Source organism: Lynx rufus, unplaced genomic scaffold (genome assembly GCF_022079265.1).
Source record: "Lynx rufus isolate CCGP_SWC_20201006 ecotype Redwood Valley unplaced genomic scaffold, mLynRuf1.p SCAF_31, whole genome shotgun sequence".
NCBI classification, from domain to species: domain Eukaryota; kingdom Metazoa; phylum Chordata; class Mammalia; order Carnivora; family Felidae; genus Lynx; species Lynx rufus.
Genome location: NW_025814847.1, coordinates 4786278 through 4800662, shown reverse-complemented (window position 1 = coordinate 4800662; position 14385 = coordinate 4786278). Strand labels below are relative to the sequence as shown.

Below are 14385 nucleotides of genomic sequence, written 5' to 3'. Positions count from 1 at the left end.
GGACATGCTGAGTGCAGACCTCAAACACCCGCCGGTTTTCAACTAGAAAACCACGGGCGGTCCATGCGGGGAGGGTTCTGGTCCCAAGGTGTGCCGAGAAGCCGCTCTGGGCCTGGGGCCACCGAGGGGCGCCCCTGAGCCTCCTCCAGGGCAGACTCTGCCTGGCCACCCACGTCCACCTCGTTCAGGGTGGGCCTCCTGCAGCCCCTCAGGGGGTCCGTGCTTAGGGCCCACTGCCAGAGGAGGGGTGCAGAAACTTCTGGGAGGGCCCGAGGACACCAGACGGCCTGCTGGGAGGCCTGGGAAAGTCTGGGCCAGCCAGACACGCTGAGGGGGAACGAAGGAGGAGGGTCAGCATGGGGAGCCCCGGGGAAGCGAGTGGGGAGTCAGCACCACACAGGCCACACCCGGGCAGCCGCTCATCTGCACGCCGGACCGTGTGCCCTTGGTTCACACGCCCATCTCTAGATTGCTGTTTCCCTTTATTTCTTTTGTCTTCTTACTAAATGTTTATTTGTTTTGAGACAGAAAGAGACAAAGAGAACGAGGAGGGGAAAGAGGGAGACAGAGAGAGGAAGGGAGAGAGAAGGAGAGAGAGAATCCCAAGCAGACTCTGAGCAGTCAGCACAGAGCCCGACCGAACCGTGAGATCACGACCTAAGCCGAAACCGAGAGTCAGACGCTTAACCGACCGAGCCACCCAGGGGCCCCATCCTTTAGTTCTTAGTAAGAACTCATTTCCCAAAAATGCCAGTTTTCCACGTGTGCCAGCGGGCCAGATGGGGGAACCGAGGTTCCGCTCCAGGCCCAGACCTAGCAGGTAGCTGCCTGCTCTGGGGCAAGGTGGGCCAGGAGGTCACGGCCCTGTGCTCCTGCACGAGCACCACGCCCTGGAACATGCCTGACCCCAGGAGCCGGGTCCCCGACGCTACCAGCCAAGGCCACGGCTCAGAAGGGGCCCGACTGGGGCAAGTTGCCACAGGGAGTCCAACCCGACCACACAGCACACTCGACAAAGTCCCTTCACCTCTCTGTGTCCCCCGTGTCTTCAGGTTTAACAAGGGAACGGGAGGCATCGGCGCGAAAGCACGCGGGAATCGCCAGCCCGGCCCGGCTTGGCCACCACACGGTGGCATTTGTCGCACACGTCTGGGTGTGCCGGCCCAGCGCCCCACCCGGGGCCCGCAGTCGTCTTCAGGGCCAGCCCGAGGGACCCGGCCGCCGCTGGTGCGGGCTGGATGCGCCTGGAAACTCACCGGAGCCGTCACGGCACGGGGACGTCGCTGGGGAAGCGTCCGCTGGCGGATGCGCTCAGCGCCCCCGAGGAACGGCACGTGTGAGTCTGCACCCGTCTCTCTGGTCCTTGTCCCCCAGTGCGCCAGGACCGTCCCCTTCCGGAAGTGGCCCTGTGGCCTCCTCGCCCGGATGCAGCTTGAGTTACCAGAGCGAGACACGCCGGGCGGCCCTGGCCTCCCCGGGAAGCAGGAACCGGGCCGAGCTCCCGAGGGCTCGGCTGGGCGTTCTCTGCCGCCCCGTGGGAGAGGTCTCGCGCTCGCTCAGGGACACGGAGGGCAGGGGACGCGCCCGGAGGGAGCTCAGGAGCCCCGGGACCCGGTCACCGCCAGGTGCTCCAGGACCTGAGCAAACCAGCCCCCTCACCGCACCTCAGTTTCCTCGCGTGCAAGCACGGCATCTGGAACTCGGGGCCGTTACACGTGCGTCCCGCGACATCACGCATCCAGGCAGCCCCTGCTCCCTGACACAGCCCGCCCCCCAGCCCCGGAACTGGAAGCCGTCACGACAAAGCCAGTCAGCAGGCAGCAGGGCCCACGTCCCTGGCACCTGGGGCGCCCCCGCCGCCCTCAGCCGGGGCCCCCGAGGAGCGCAGCTTGGTCCGGACGCTCTCTGGACCCCCTGGAAGAAAACGGTTAAAAACCCAGGTGGACAGAGGGGCTCAGCACCCCACCCGGCCGTCGGACGAGGGGGTCCTGGCTCAGGTCACGCTAAGGCCACACCCGGGCAGCCGCTCATCTGCACGCCGGACCACACGGGCACTCGATGGCTGAGACGCCCGAACGTCCTCGTCGTTCCTCAGGAATGCCTTACGGGAACCGTGAGCACCGGCATTTCAGGTGTCCGCCGCGCCTTGGAGCATGCCAGAATGTGAATTCCAAAAATAAAGGGGAAAAAAGAATCCAAAAGCATCTAGACAGGGAGAGGAGGCTACCTTCAGAGGGACAAAACTCAGGGCGGCCTCAGGCTCGGCAACATCAAAGGGCAGCAGACGGCGGAACCAGGCCACGGGGCCACGTCCACCGTGTAGACGCCACAGAATGGCACTGCCTCGTTCACAGGGGCTCTGAAGACAGACGCACCACTTTCGAAAAAAATCCTTTGAGGGGCGCCTGGGGGGCTCGGCTGGTCAAGCTTCTGACTCGACTTCGGCTCAGATCGTGAGCTTGGGGTCCGTGAGTCCGAGCCCCGCATCAGGCTCGGTGTTGACAGCTCAGAGTCAGCTTGGGATTCTGTCTCCCCCTCTCTCTCTGCCCCTCCCCCGCTTGCTCGCGCACGTGCTCTCTCTCCCTCTCTCTCTCTCTCTCAAAATAATTTAATAATTTAAAACACTAAAAAAAAAAAAAGAAAAAGATATCCGAAGGCACATCAACCGTCTGGAGAGAAATTAAAATACCAAATTTTTAAACGGGTCAGTTGAGCCGTCACGAAAGGCCCAAAGCGAGCAGTAAACCCGTGAAGTCTTCAAAATAAATTCTCGTTATAAACGCGTTTTAGAATGGGCTGTTAACCGCCTGTGTGGATCTCTCGACCAGGCGGCTGTAATCTGTGGCGGGAGAAGTGGAAGCCGCAGGGGCTCCGGGAGGGCAGGGGGCAGGGGGCAGGGGGCAGGGGGCAGGGGGCAGGCACACGGCTCCACTCACGGGCGGAATCCAGACGACAACACACAGAAGGCAGAGACCGACCCGTGAACGCAGACAACAGGCTGGTGGCCGCAGCGGGGGCGGGGGTGGGGGGCGCCCGCCGGGGGACGGGTGAGTCAGGCCAGGGGCACTGCAATGACCTACACGCTGGTCACATTGCTGCACTGGACACCCGAAGCTGCTGCAACGCTGTGCTCCAACTCTACTTCAGTGAAGTAATTCTTCCAAGTTTATTTTGAGAGAGACAGAGACAGCACGAGCGGGGCAGGGGCAGAGAGGGGGAAAGAGCGGATCCCAAGCAGGCTCCACGCCATCAGCGCAGAGCCCAGGCGCGGGGCTCGATCTCGGACCATGAGACCACGACCTGAGCCGAGATGGAGAGTCAGACACACAACTGGCTGAGCCCCCCAGGCGCTCCTTGCATGTGTCTCACCAGACCCGACCCTAACTAGTTCACGTTTTCATGCTACTGCGATTTCAACCTTTGTCGTTCATTGCTGATAAACAGCAACACAATTGGTTTTCATGACTCGACCTGGTATCCCACGATCTTGTCGAACTCACCTATCAATTCTATGAACTTTTTTTTTTTAATTTTTTAATGTTTGTTTTTGAGAGAGAGAGAGACAAGAGCGTGAGCAGCGGAGGGATAGAGAGAGAGGGAGACACAGAATCCAAAGCAGGCTCCAGGCTCCGAGCTGTCGGCACACAGCCCGACCCGGGGGCTTGAACTCATGAACCTCGAGATCATGACCTGAGCTGAAGTCAGGTGCTCAACTGACTGAGCCCCCCAGGAGCCCCAAATTGTACACTTCAAAAATGTGCAGTTACTACAGACCAATTATATCTCAATAAAGCTGTTTAGAAATGGAGGAAATAAATTTTTAAGAGAATGTCAGTGCTACAGATCATTATTGAAACCACACGTACCAGGGTCCTGGGTGGCTCAGTCCGTTAAGTGTTCCACTTTGGCTCAGGTCGTGATTTTGCTGTTTGTGAGTTGGAGCCCCACGTCAGGCTGCCTGCTGTCAGCCCAGAGCCTGGAGCCTGCTTCGGATCCTCGGTCCCCCTCTTTCTCTGCCCCTCTCCTACTTGTGTGCACTCTCTCTCTCTCAACGTGAATGAATTTAAAAAAATAAAAAGTAGCACCGACGTGACTTAAGAACAACTTCACAGCAATCCTCGGGTACCATACCCGCAGACAGAGTTGGCAAAGACGAGCACAGCGGGGTGGGGAGAAGGTCCTGACATAAAAGCAGCTGACACGCTCATCATGACACAGGGCATCAAAAGTTGAGGTTATTCTTGACTTTGGTATTTAGAGAAATATGGGGCTTTTTCCAAGTACAGAGGAACTTCAAATACAGCAGAGGTGACTCTGGTCGGCCACCGGGCCCCCACGTGAGGAGGGCGTCAGGGCCAACCTGTCGAAGGGCAGGGGACGGACCCGCCGGCCTCCCAGGCCACGTCCTGTGACTCTTCCAAATACCCAGAGCCAGGAACCAGGTGGGCAGCCCTCCCGGGCCGTGCCCGCCAGCCCCCTCCCCTGCCCCAGCACTCCCGACGGGAGGCTCGCTGATCGACCGGTGGTCAGTGATCACCTGTAGGAGAGGAAAGCACTACCTAGAAAACACGTCTCACCCCCACATGCACCACTGCCACACGCACAACAGCCAAGACGTGGAAACACTGCACCCAGGGACGGACGGACGGATAAGGAAACTGCACTCCCGCGTACACACGTGTGCACACACCCCACACCACCCTGCAGGCCCTCACACACACACCCCCGCACACCCTCACACCACACACTCACGTACACACACGACGTACGAAGCACTGAGGCGCTGACTAGCCGTGCTCTGCGGTGATCGCTCACAACACACACGGACAGTCACGTGGAACGCCTACACTTACACGTTGGCGTGTGTGCATCACAGCTCAAAAAGCTGGGGGGAAAGGACAACCTGCGATCCTTTCTCCAGCACCACACGACCCAGGTTCAGGCCCTCCCGAGCCCCGAACGACCCCGTGTGCGGGCGGGGACAGCCGCTCCGGGTGGAGGGTGGCCGAGGGACACTCGCCTGGAAGGCGGACCAACAGGGCTTCCGGGCCCAAGCGTGGGGGATGGACACGCAGGCCCCTGGAAGCATCCACGGGGCCCTCGCGTGGTTCCTGGTGCGACGGGAGTGAGGACACCTGCCTCTGGGTGACAGACAGTGACCCCAGAAGCCCAGGCTGTCGCGTGACCACCAAGGCCGTGGCCGCCAGACCAGCACTGACACGGTTCACCACGTCCACAGCTTCTGCTCCTCATCCTTCGTTCTTCGCTTTCCGACGGACGATTTACATTCCGTGGTGCCTGGCAGGCGCTCAGTGATGGTCTCTCGTCCCTGCCATCACCGCCTTTGCTGGGCCAGGCGCTGGGGACCTGGGTAAGCAGGCACAGGCTCATTCCTCGGGTCCCCTGGGTGCAGCCCTGGACCTGAGGAAAGCGCCACGAGACATCCGTGGGCCCTCGAGGGGAGGAGGCTGGGACTCACGACAGCCCGTCCCCTTGTCCCCTCGTCCCCCGGAGACCCCCCCGGAGCCCCCCACTTCTGAACAACCTGTCAGAAACGACCGCGAGTCACTGGGGCTGAGTCTGGTGAACACGGGAGGCTCCCTCAGGGTCACACACCCGGAGCGGGTGTGACGCGTCAGGGCGGGGGGCTCACAAGTAGCGGAGCTGGCGTCGGGAACGGTGAGCCGGGCGGCAGGTCTGGGCGGCGACACGCGCAGATTGCTTTGGGGGCCGTGTGGGCGGGGGGGCGGGGCACAGAGCCGGGTGCCCGGGGAGGCCAGGGCGGTGGGGCCCACAGCCACCAGGACGGGCTGTGCCCGCGTGCGGGAAAGGAGAGACGTGGGCTCTGAGTGGGCTCCGAGGCGGTTTATTAGGACCCACGCTGGGGAGCCGGGCCCCTGCCTGGAACGAGGGGCTGAGAGCGTCCCCACGGGGAGGCAGGGCCACCCGCGCTCACGGGCCGGGCACCGTGGACACGGTTCAGGCACGGCCAGTCTCCTCCCGAAGAGGCGGGGCCATTCCCTCCACAAAGAAACGAGGTCCCCGGGGCTGCCTCGACTTGCCTGGCACCTGCCAGCCCCCCAGGAACGGGGCCCCGGGCCCCCGGCCTCTCCTCACGCCAGCCGGCATCGGAGACCACGGTCCGGCAGGGGCGCCCCGGAACCCAAGGCTACAGTCTGGAGCGGACAAAGGCCACCAGGCTCTGCAGCTGCTCCTCCAGGCGCCCCGCGTCCCCGTGGTTCTCCACGACCCAGTCGAAGCCCTCCAAGTCGTCCAGGCCACACTCCGACTCCGCATCGTCCACCCCTGTGCAGGAAGCAAGGGGACGTCAGGCCCCGGCCAGCCCTGGAGGCCCGCAGGCCCCAGATGGGGCTGCCCCCGTCCTGGCCTCCCCTCTGCCACCGCCCAGCCACACGGCCACCGCCCACAGAGGGTGGAAGGGCCTCCTGAAACCACACGAGACCGCAGACGAGCCGGAAGGGCGGCTCCACGTCTACCCCCACTCGGCCCTCCGGGAGGCGGCGCGAGCTACTCTCCGAACAGTGGGGCTGCTGGGCGGGCTGACCGTGACCAAAGCGAGGTCGAGTATACGCGGAAGTGCCCACGCCCAGGAGACTGCAGTGTCAGGGGCCGAAGTTCCCCGGCCCACAGGGCCTCGGGCGGGAGCGAGGCCTCAGCGGTGTCCCAGCTGCCACAGGGCAGGTCCCGGGCTTACACCGCTGAGGCCGCCTTGCCCACCACACACAGACACCCTGCGCATCGCACGGGACGCCCGCTGACGCAGCAGCCCACCCGCCTGGAGAGGACAGGGAAGGGCACCAGCCCCGGGTCATGAGGAACCTTTAGCCCGAGGACACCCTCCCCAACCCATGTTCCAATCTGGGGACGGTCCTGAGCCACAGGCCCCCAGGTTCCCTTTCACGACCCCTCGCTCACGCCCCCACAGCCTGCCAGGAAGAGGGCAGGAGACCCAGACGGTGGAGGCGGGGGCCAGGGTCTACGGCGGGGTGGCGGCCGGCGTGCCAAGCCTCGGGGGCAAAGGCCGGGCACAGCTCACCTGGAGTGAACACCCAGCCCCGCTGCCGTCGGCTCTGCTCCGGGGCCACCACGCGGACCGTCTGGGTCAAAGCCCCGTAGGCCTCCCGAAACCACTGGATGTCCGACACCCTCCGCGTGTCACTCACCAGCTGCAGAAAGAGACACGGGCAGGTGACCGACAGGACACGGTGTGGCGGGACAGGGCCCCAGGGAATAAGCAGGTGCATGGGGGTGGGGGGGGGGCTATAGAGCCCAGACAGGTGTGGTCCCCTTCCCCATTCTCACCCACCGTCCCTCCTCCCTGCAGGCAGCCCTCCCTGGTCACGCAGTCCACAGCCCGCTCTGCCCACACATGTCTGCCGTCGACACACCACGTTCCGTGGTCACTGCTGAGCTGAAGACGAAGCCTCGGACTTTGAGGCCAGATCGGCGGGTCCAACAAAGTAATTCTACAGGCAGACAAACTGAGGCCAGAAACAAAGGTGCTCTAACTGGTCCCTGCTCACCAGCACTTTTCACAACCTAAGCCTGACTTTCTCAGGCCAGGGCACCCCACCTCTCAAAGGGCCCCCGTCATTCTAAGAAGATCCAAAGCTCTAACCCCAGCTTCCGAGGGCCTACGAGATCCGGCACTACTCCCGTGGCCTTCGTGCATCCACTCCGCTGCAGCCGCCGGTCCCCCGCTCCCACACGCCAGCCGCGTCCTCCTCGGGGCCCTGGCGCGTGCGGCTCCCTCTGCATGGACGAGCGCAGGCCAGGGCCCCCCATTCACGCCCATCTCCGCTCCGGCGTCCCTCCTCCGGGAGGCCTTTCCTACGGCCCGGCCCCCTTCCTGTCCCTCTGGGTCCACGAAGTGCTCTTGCCACCGTCACCATCTGCCGGGAGGTTGTGTTCACTGCCTGCCCGCCCCAGGTCCGCACCCGCAGCCACATCCCAGGCCCCGGCGCGCCATGCGGCACAGGAACCCTCGGGAGCACGCGTTTGACGACCGAATCCGTGAACAGAGCAGCCGGCTGTTCCCCCTCCGACGCGGACACGTTCCGTTCACTCACCAATTACCAAACATGTGGCACAGCGAACCCGTGTGCGGGCGCGGAGGGGGCGGGAGCCAAGCGGCCGGCGCTCACCCCCTCGGGGCCCAGTCTGGGGGGCAGACGGCGGCCTCCGGTGCGGTCAGCGCTGTCTGCAGGCGCGTCAAGCTCGGCACGACCGAGACCGAACTCCCCGTCTTCTCCCCACGCCTTCCCCGCTCAGAACCATCTCCCGCCTCCCACCCTGCGGCCACGGCCCAGCGGCTCAGCCGTCGCGGCCCGAGCGGAGCCCACCGCTCTGAGCCACAGCCCCACCGCCCCCTCCCAGCAGCCTCGCCTCTCCCCTGCTCAGTGGCCCCGAAGCACCAGAGCCCGGGCCTCACCTCCTGCCACGTGCCCGCCCGCCGCCCAAACACCCACTTGGCTCAGCCCCTTGTCTCCTGCAGGCTCTGCTCAGGTGACCTCGAGTGGGGGGGACCCTCCCCGGCGCCCCGCAGGGCAGCAGCCCAGCCCCCCATGGAGCCCTGGACTCCTTTACTTTGCTCCTCAGTATTTCTCTTCACCCCACAGGACACGTTCTGTACCTGTTTCCGGCCTAACTCCCTCCAGCCCCAGTAATAACGTAAGCACCCACCGCGAGGGCAGGGGCTTCATCCCGTTCTTGCACTGATACGTCCTCGAATCACCTGGAGCCGGGCCAGGTCCAAGGAGATACTGCTGGCTCCCAGAGCGAGGACGGAGCGAAGGGGTGAGGTGCTGGGGGAGCACCTGGCAGCATCACTTAGGCTCAGGTATCAGGGCAGGCTGCCTGGTGGAGGCGCCGTGTAAGCGGGGCTGGAGGGAACCAGATGAGGACGGAAAGAAAGGGCGGTCCTGGCAGGCAGAGCTGCACAAAGGCCCGGCCTCCAGAGGGACCTTATGCGTCTGAGGAACGGAGAGAAGGCGGGTGTAGTGACAGCCTAGGGAGCAAGAAGGCCGGCAGGGCAGCAGGGCCCGGTCACACAAAGCCTGGAGGTTTCCGTGAAGGGCTTCGCTGTGGTTTGTGGGAACAGTGGACAAAGGTTCCAAACAGAGGAGTGACAAGCGTTGGGTTATTTCTAACAGGCCGTTCTGGGTGCTGGGTGACGAACGGGACGCGTGGGACCGGGGGCAGGAGCCAGAAGGCCACGGGCGAGAAGTGGCGGGAGGCGGGGCCAGTGGAGTCACAGGCGGAAAAGGCGGAACGCAGCCCTGAGCGCACTCACCCAGACGGGCTGGGAGACGCCCTCCACCACCTTCCTGCAGAAGAAGCCGGGGTCGGCCTGGCGCTTCTCCTCGCCCCAGCGGATCATGTCCCTCCGGTAGGCCTCCTTGTAGGTGCTGGCGTCCAGGAGTCTCTCGAAGTCCAGGCCGTGCTCCTGCCCAAAGCACACGCACCGTCTGCACCTCCGGTCTCCGACCTCACTGGTCCCTCCTGAAACAGGAGGAGGGCAGCCCTGCCCTCCCCCGCCCCACCCCTCCCCGGGGACCAATGCAAGGACCACAAGGTTGCCACCAGGACCCTGGGCTGCAGGGAGTAAGGAACCCCAAACAGCGGCAGATGGAAGAAAAGCCTGGGGATAATCCAGAAATCATTTCGGTGTCTTTAAGTCGTGTGATGTGCGACAGCTTTACCTCCCCAATGATTCCTGGCTTAAACTAATCCTGAAATTAGTCTGCGTCCCCTGGGCACAGGCTGAGCCTCCAGCCAAAGTGGGAAATGTGAAAAAGCGCACCTCGTCTGGCCCAGTCCAGCCCCACCCCGGCCCAGGACACCTGGCGGCCCCCTCCCGCATCCCGCTGCCCCCCCGCCTCCCAAGCTCCTGGCACCTCTGCAGAAACAGCAGGTGCTCCTGGGGCAGGGGGAGCTGCTTGGACCACCCCGGCCTCCCCTCCCTAGGGACACAGCCAAATGAGGGGTCCATCCAGGGCTCCGGGGCGGGCCGGGGTCTGAGACAGGTTCCAGCCACTCTCCTCACTCCCCGCAGCTCCACCCTCTTGGACTCAAGTTTCTCCCCTGCAAACTGAAGGGCCACGACCGTGCGAGTCCAGTCACCTTCCTGTGCCCTGCCCGAGGTGAGGCCGGCAGCTACCTCCTGTCTGTGAACTGGTTTCCCACGCTCTCTAGAGAGGGAGGGAGAGTGGCCGCCAGGAGCGGTAGGTTCTGTGTTTCCATTAGATTTCTCATTGTGACTTGAGAAACCCAACGCATTAAACGTTCCATTTTGGATTTTTTTTTTTTTTAAGTATGCTCCACACCCAACACGGGGCCTGAACTCACAACCCTGAGGTCAAGAGTCACGTGCTCTTCCCACTGAGCCACCCAGATGCCAGTGGAATTGTTTTTAGTGGGAATAGGAGTGGTACAGGGGTAGGCTGGCCTATCCGTTTCCTATTGAGGTTTTTAAGATGCAAACTCCTGCCCACGCCACACCCACGCCAGCCCGGCTCGTAGGTCTGGAGTGGGGGCTGATCTGGGAACTCTGGAGCGTAGATCAGTGGTTTTCCAACTACTCCTCAGAACCCTGGGGTTCCCCAGAAGTGCCCAGGCCCCAGGGGACAGGCCGAGAGCCCCCTCCTCCACCCTCTGTCTCCCTGCACCTCCCCCCACCAGAGACCCTCAGGTCTGTCTACTGGGTACCAGGAACTTCCTCCTCTGACGCCATTTGGGAAAGGTTCCCACTAAAAAAATCTTAGGGGCACCTGGGTGGCTGAGCCGGCTGAGCGTCTGGCTCTTGACTGCGGTTCAGGTCATGCTCTCATGGTTTGTGGGTTCAAGCCCCACGTCTGGGCTCTGCTTGGGACTGTCTCTCTCCTGTTCTCTCTGCTCCTCCCCTGCTTACGCTCTCTCAAAATAAAAAAAGAAATAATAAATGAATTAACTTTAAAACCACTGCACCTGTTATCCCCAGGACCCGCCAGGCTGCTACAATGCTACAGTGATCCCCTACCTCCGACAAATGGGTCTGTTTAGCTGGTGGGAGAAAACCAAAAGGCACGGCAGAATACTGCCATGCATATGGACTGATGCATGGAAGGGGGGGCCAGATTCATTCTGTGTGGCCCCGGAAGACCAGACTCAGGCGAACTGACCAAAGTGCACCTAGAAGTCAAGGGCAGAAATCTAAGCAACGAGGGCTCCTCACTGCATGGGAAGCTGGTCTGACCCTCTAGGCTCCCTGTCTGAAAGCTAAGGCTCTAAAAGTTCCCATTTAGTTTTTACAATCCTTTCTTTTTTTCAATGCTTATTTATTTTTGAGAGAGAAAAAGAGAGAGAACACGTGTGCGTGCAAATAGGGCAGGAGCAGAGACAGAAGGGGGACAGAGAATGCCAAGCAGGCTCTGAGCTGTCAGCACGGAGCCTGACGCGGGGCTCCAACTCACGAGCTGTGAGATCATGACCTGAGCTGAAGGCGAACGCTTAACCGACTGAGCCACCCAGGCGCCCCTACAATCCTTTTTTTTTTTTTTTTTTCTTTAAATCCACATGGTCCAAAATTCAAAAGTTACATATCTGTTTAGAGTGAAAACTCTCTGCCCGGCCCCTGCTTGCCCCTTCCTGGAGGCACCCAGTGACAGTGGCCTGTGTACCCTGCCCAGGCTTCACACAGCCCCAGCACTGGCAACAGTGAACACAAGGAGGGCCCCCCACAGATATCGGTCACATGGCTGAACGCTGAACGTGTAAGCAAACGTATTCAGAACTCTCCTCCGTTTACATATAGATGGAGTATTCCCTATGCACGTTTCTACATCTTGCTTTCTTCACTTAATGATCATCTTGACAACTCAGGAGATTACATTTCTAAGGGGAGAATCCCAGCTCAAGTCCGAAGCGTTTCCTGGATACGCTCTGGGGGAGGGGGACGGAAGCGAGTGACAAGGTGAAAATGGCCCCAAACGGTCCAGCACACTGCCAACGGTAGTCACAGAGACCCTGCTGGTGACCACAGCAGGCTCCTTCCAACCCACCAAATGCCGCGAGGCCGCCACCTACCCGCGCGTACTGCTCCTTGAGTGGCCCGGACAGCCGCAGGACAGCGCAGACATCAGCTCCGAGCCTACAGGACAGGGAGGTCCAAGCCCAGTTAACTTAGTTTCCAGACGAGGCTGGAAGGGGATGGAAGTCTCCTTCCTTTTTTAAAGTAAGCTCCACACCTAACGTGGGCCTCGAACTCGTGACCCTGAGATCCACAGTCACAGGGTCTACGGACTGAGCCAGCCGGGCGCCCCTCTGCGGTTGCGTTTCTGCTACTAGTATCCGTAACTGTCAACGTCTCATCCTCCCTGACCCTAACTGCTCATCTACAAAGCGGAACAGCACTCTCTGTTCGGTCTCCTACAGGATTATTACCAAACTGGAATGGGAGAGTTCTGCTCACAGGCAGAACAAACATTACAATTACACCGTGCACGGCCACCACCGGCGATGTTCTGGCTCGATGAGGTCACTGCTGGGCCCTTGAACTAGTTTTCCCACGGCCCGGGTGTATCCGTGTGCACGGACTTGGTCATCACAACAGAATTCACTCGCTCCTTCAGTTGTTCGATGTACTCAATCCACCACCTGTTGGGTGCTGTGTCTGGACCCAGGTACGCCGTCCCCGCCCTGACCGTGAGGTGCTGACACTTTCACTCAAACACTGACACAGTGAGACAGGCGTTCTTAGCTCTATGCTTCACACGAGGAAACAGAGGCAGAGTGAGACCTGATACACTCAAAACAACACTGCAAGTAATGAAGCCAATATAGATAAAGTGCAAATACCAGCCAGCATTTACTTCCTGTGCCTTTACTAGATGGCAAGAATTGTTCTGAGCCCTTCACGTGCATTATCTCATGTCATCCTTTCAACCACCCTATCTTTAGCCCCATTTCACAGAGGACAAAACTGAGACACGGAGTGGAGGAGAATGCTGTGCAAGGTCACAGGGGAACACGTGGGGAGTCAGGGTGCGAATTCCAGCAGTCCAACCGCACACACTGCTCCTGACCACTGCCTGACTCCTGTGCTGGGGACAAGGAGAAAGGCAAGCAGGAAAGGTGGTAGGACCCTTGTGCGGAGCCAGAGGCGACCTCTGCCCCGGGTCCCCTCCCCCACAACCTCGTCGACCCCTGTGGTACACCACCCCCCCAGCAGCAACGCCTGGCCCCCCACCCACCGGCGTGCGCCCACGCTTTGCGATCCTCGCTCTCGTCCAGCACAACCGCTCGACCACGACGTTCAGGGTAAACAGACTCAAGCTGAATCTGAATCCTGGATCTACGGATCCCTTGGTGACCCCCCACCTTTCAGAGCACCCTCAGCTACTAACACCCCAACAGGGAACCTATCAAAGGAATCTTGGGGTTCGAAGGGATCGCGCACGGAGGACTCCACCACCCCCGACCACGGAGCGGCCGCCCCTGCAGTTGTCGGGCCGCGGCCGACCCCACCCCAAGCCCAGCGTCCGCGCCCCGCCCCGCAGACACCTGCTCCGCAGCGCCTCGGCCACGAAGTCCTTCCCGGACTTCCTCTTCCCGCTGAACAGCAGCACCAGGCGCGGGGCGCCTGCTTGCGGGGCCATGCCGTCCCCCCCCCACCGCCCGGCCACCCGGCCACCCGGCGTCCCGCCGCCCCGCCGCCCCGCCGTCCTCTCCGCTCCGACGCGAGTACTCCGAGAGCTACTCCTGCGCAGCCGCGGAGAGGCCTGTCCGTGGGCACGTCCACCGCCAAACGCCGAGGGGGGGCGTGGCTCTCAGGGCGGCCTTCGCCCGAAAGACGCTCCCCCACAGGGATCACTTGGAACGGCCCGGCCCCGCCCAGAGTCTGACGTCACCTGGACACAACCATTCCCCTTGTAGCGGGGACGTCTCTAAATTTCCCGAGGTGAGCGTCACGTTGCCTACCACCCAACCCTACAAACATTATGGGAAACGATCAAACGAGATCACGCTGAAGAGGTGTGCGAACCCGCCTCCTTATTTGTGCAACGCAACGCATGTGTTCAAGCTAATCTGTCTGTACCCCGCAGTGAATGTGGGTCCTCCCGGAAGCCACCCGCGGCTGAGGCGCCGGGGGCGTGGCCGTGACGTCACGCGGGGAGGGGCTTGGGCCGGCGCTCGCGTGGCCGGCCGCGCGGGTTTGGAGGCCCCGCCTTCTCTTCCCGAGGGAAGTGCGGGGACCCGCCGCAAAGTGCTGACCCCGACGGGCTGGGCTCTGGGGCTTGGAGGCCAGCCCCGGACGGGATTGCCTAGCTTTATGCGGAGTCCAGTCGGGAGCTGCGAGGGTCTGTCCCCTCCTCGAAGGCCCGCCGC

General features: G+C 61.9%; 1 protein-coding gene across 2 annotated transcripts; it reads right to left on the bottom strand.

The window, feature by feature from the left end:
• Nucleotides 1-5850: 5850 nt before the first annotated feature.
• PMVK (phosphomevalonate kinase) lies at nucleotides 5851-13767 on the bottom strand. Of its 2 annotated transcripts, XM_047092977.1 has the most exons (5): nucleotides 13561-13767; nucleotides 12085-12148; nucleotides 9314-9466; nucleotides 7058-7187; nucleotides 5851-6306 (listed from the first exon to the last, which is right to left on the bottom strand). In XM_047092977.1, exons 1-5 carry the CDS (start codon nucleotides 13653-13655, stop codon nucleotides 6170-6172), a joined length of 579 nt encoding a protein of 192 aa, XP_046948933.1. In that variant the 5' UTR covers nucleotides 13656-13767; the 3' UTR covers nucleotides 5851-6169. The 2 variants fall into 2 exon arrangements, with proteins under 2 accessions (XP_046948933.1, XP_046948934.1); XM_047092978.1 differs by lacking the exon at nucleotides 12085-12148 and having other exon boundaries at nucleotides 13561-13631.
• Nucleotides 13768-14385: the final 618 nt, after the last annotated feature.